The 3,326-nt window shown below is 31.6% G+C and overlaps 1 protein-coding gene across 1 annotated transcript; it reads left to right on the plus strand.

Annotated features, from left to right (window-relative positions):
* Positions 1-309: 309 nt before the first annotated feature.
* Positions 310-2,853, plus strand: LOC132737303 (complement C1q-like protein 4). The gene is made up of 3 exons (XM_060724567.1): positions 310-487; positions 1,919-2,008; positions 2,283-2,853. The coding sequence occupies exons 1-3, from the start codon at positions 364-366 to the stop codon at positions 2,744-2,746; spliced, it is 678 nt and encodes a 225-aa protein (XP_060580550.1). The 5' UTR covers positions 310-363; the 3' UTR covers positions 2,747-2,853.
* Positions 2,854-3,326: the final 473 nt, after the last annotated feature.

Consider the following 3,326-nt stretch of genomic DNA (forward strand, 5'->3'; position numbering starts at 1 on the left):
TTATATTCCATGAAATTTGATTTATTGAGGTCAACTATTTAAAAGATTTTTGAATATGCAGGACAAATTATCTGACATGTGTTTATAGGTAAGACTAACGTCTGATATATAAGGAAAATGATTGTAATCTGTAACGAAATGAAAAACCAAATATTCAGTAATTACAGACACTGGTTTTAATTGAACTTATTGAGATACCATTATGTTCTACAGATGATACACATGTACATTTGTCAAATCTTTGTCTAGTTTATCAAAGTTCAACAACGAGATGAGATCAAGGACTGGCTTATATACATGGCTAACTGATAAGGCTCGATGTAAAACACCAGTCAATGGTCATATCAGGCAACAGTACTAAACATGATGGCCGTATATAAATGTATCATCCTAACACTGGCAAGCTTCACATATTGTTATGCCGTGTTGGACTCGGAAACATTCCAGAATACCGTTCTCGACAAGCTAGAAACTCTAGATAATAAAAGTAAATATGAAATTTTATTTTATTTTATACGATACAGTATCTATTTTCAAGATTATAAGTTTACGCTATGTGTGTTACATACCAAAGTGAAAAATAGTTAAACAAAACGTTTATTATATATTTTCCTAACATTATTAAGTGTTATCAAAATGTACTTTTATCAGATAAGTAAATTGTTGTTTTATGAGTTTATTTACATAAGGTCACATATGTTAATGCCCAGTATGCCCCAAAATATTACTTATTTTCTTGTCTCAAAATCTTTGAAGTTTGATATTCTCTTACAATTTCCGAAAAATAAAAACAACTCAAAAGCTAAAGAGACTGTATCGTTTATTTCTTTTTTGCTGTTTTCCAATAAGTATATTTAAAATGAAATAGTATTGTTTATAATATATCTATACATTTTCCCCTAAAATACATGCAAATTTTGAAGCGCGAATACGCTTCAGAATATAAAACTCCGTATTATGTTAGTGACAAATACTGTACCAAATATGGAAGTACCGGATTATTTTGCACGTTGGTTTCTTTCTTAGTTGTCTGTTACGTTGCAGTTGGAAACGGTAAGTAAAACTATTCACGGCGTGGTCTCTTTGCAAAAATTATATATTTATCCGTCATTCAGAAATTTTATTTATTAACAGCTATATATTTACTAGTAATGTAGTTTCTGAAATATCTAATAGAAAATTGGTATACTGAAACTCTTTTTGTCTTAAAACGAATAGGTCTACATGTTCACTTGTACTAGAATTATAAAAGGATAATTAAGTTGCAGTATTTTTCTGGCACTTTATATCATCGTTGGAAAATATTTATCTCGCGAGACGGAAGGTGTCTGGCCTCAGAAAGCTCTTACAACATTATTTTATTATATACATTGCGTTTAAAGACAAAAAATGTTTTAATTAACTTTACTTCTATTAGTTATATAATGCTGTCAAGAAATTAAATTTACAACTGACGGATAAATATGTATTTTTTGCAAAAGATGCCACGCCTTGTAAAGCTTTACTTATCGTTTCTAACTGCCACGTAATACAGCTTATATTAGAAACTAGGTGCAAAATAGCCTGGTACTTCCATATATGGTAATAATTAACTCATATAAATTAAGTAACTAATTGAAGTTAAGTCTACTGAAACATTTTTTAAAACTTTTTTTACTTAAAGCCTATATGTATATAATAAAATGATAATTATGTTGTAATATCTTTCTGAGGTCGTGTATTTTGCTACGAACATCCTTGGGATATTATATTCTACTTGACCGTCTGTCTCGCGAGATGTCAATTTTCCAATGCTGCTTGTAGCAAAGTACAAAACACCAGAAAGCTACAACAACAATGTAACAGTTTTTTCTATAATGTTTTATTTAAGTGAAATGTATATATAAAATGTTGACGTAGATTTTTTTCTCTTTTTCAGTTGCCTTGCAGAAAGTGGTGATTGATAATCAGCAATCAATTTTACATTCATTGTTAACTGGCTCCTTTCAAGCATATGATGAACGTAAAGGTAAATTTGATACATGTTTGATTTTTTTTCTCATACTTCTATAATGTATCATTTTCTAACAGATGTTTTTATAAATCTAAAACTGAAATTTTGAAAAGGACATATCACATTACGATAAGCATTTTGCAAAAATTCGTTAAATCAAGCTAAATGACCAAGAGCTGAAAACCCCTTCTATGGAATTGTAACTGAATATGACATAACTGTTTCATACGATAGGATTATAGAAAAGTGTATCAAATGAAAGTTACTGAAACGTGTCTTTTTCTTTCAGTGGACGGTATTGATCGTAAAGAACGGTTCCTGTTAGATGGTAATGAAGGACCTGTTGCTTTCACCGCCGCAATAAATGCACGTGTAGTAGAGCACGTGGGGCTTAACGAAACCGTCAAGTTTGACACGGTGATAACAAATGTAGGGAATGGGTTTGACAACACTACTGGTGTCTTCACCGCTCCTTTGCCAGGGATCTACATGTTCTCTTGCTCCTTATTGGACCATATGGATGGTGTTCACGGAAATGTTAAACTACATGCAGAGATCGTGCAAAATGACAAGGTTATTGGACGAGTGTTTGCGCATGCGGGGGATAATTACAGGGACCAAGGAGCACAAACGGTCTTCGTTAGAGTAAATCAAGGGGATCGTATATTCATCAGAAGTGTTGACAACAAAGATCTAGGAATCGGTGGAGAATTATACTCTACTTTCTCCGGATTTCTTATGTCACAATTATAAAAATGTTGCTTACTCTACCTTCTCCGGATTTCTTATGGCACAATTATAAAATGTTACTTACTTTAACAAGTTTTACTTCTTTGCATAAAACCAAAATGTATTGATAATGACATTATGTTTTATATAAATATCATCATCTTCTAAGAAATATTCTAAAGGCGAAATACAAATGCGGAAAAAAATAAGAAAACACTTTCCCAAAAACGCGTAACGAGAAAATAATACACGCAGTAATGCGACTTAATAAAGCCAAATAAATGACAAATTAATGCCAAACAGTTTTCAACGGAAGCGTCCTAGTACCATAGTCTGAAATTTTCATATTCTTATGACTTGTAGTAGAAACTATCTTATATGCATGTCTTAACTAATGATCATGTTTAAAAACTAGTTTCCTCAGTAAGTATAAGAAATTTAACAAAGCAGATACATTCGTTGAAAATGAAAACCAATTTGCCTTAAAAAATTTTCGCTTGCATAAATGTGTTTTTTAGAACGGAGAGAAACCGATTAATACAGTAAGTTGACAATGCTATACCACTGCACGGAAAATCTACATAACACAACGCCGTGTCAGCAG

The sequence above is a fragment of the Ruditapes philippinarum genome, unplaced genomic scaffold (assembly GCF_026571515.1).
Source record: "Ruditapes philippinarum isolate M1 unplaced genomic scaffold, ASM2657151v2 ctg1835_1_1_1_1, whole genome shotgun sequence".
Classification (NCBI taxonomy): domain Eukaryota; kingdom Metazoa; phylum Mollusca; class Bivalvia; order Venerida; family Veneridae; genus Ruditapes; species Ruditapes philippinarum.

Excerpts from the sequence above, each read along its gene's own strand:
- LOC132737303 (XM_060724567.1), top strand. The coding sequence starts at position 364 with ATGATGGCCGTATATAAATGTATCATCCTAACACTGGCAAGCTTCACA. Across the intron at positions 488-1,918 it reads AGAAACTCTAGATAATAAAA|TTGCCTTGCAGAAAGTGGTG; the intron begins GTAAATATGAAA and ends TCTCTTTTTCAG. Across the intron at positions 2,009-2,282 it reads AGCATATGATGAACGTAAAG|TGGACGGTATTGATCGTAAA; the intron begins GTAAATTTGATA and ends TTTTTCTTTCAG.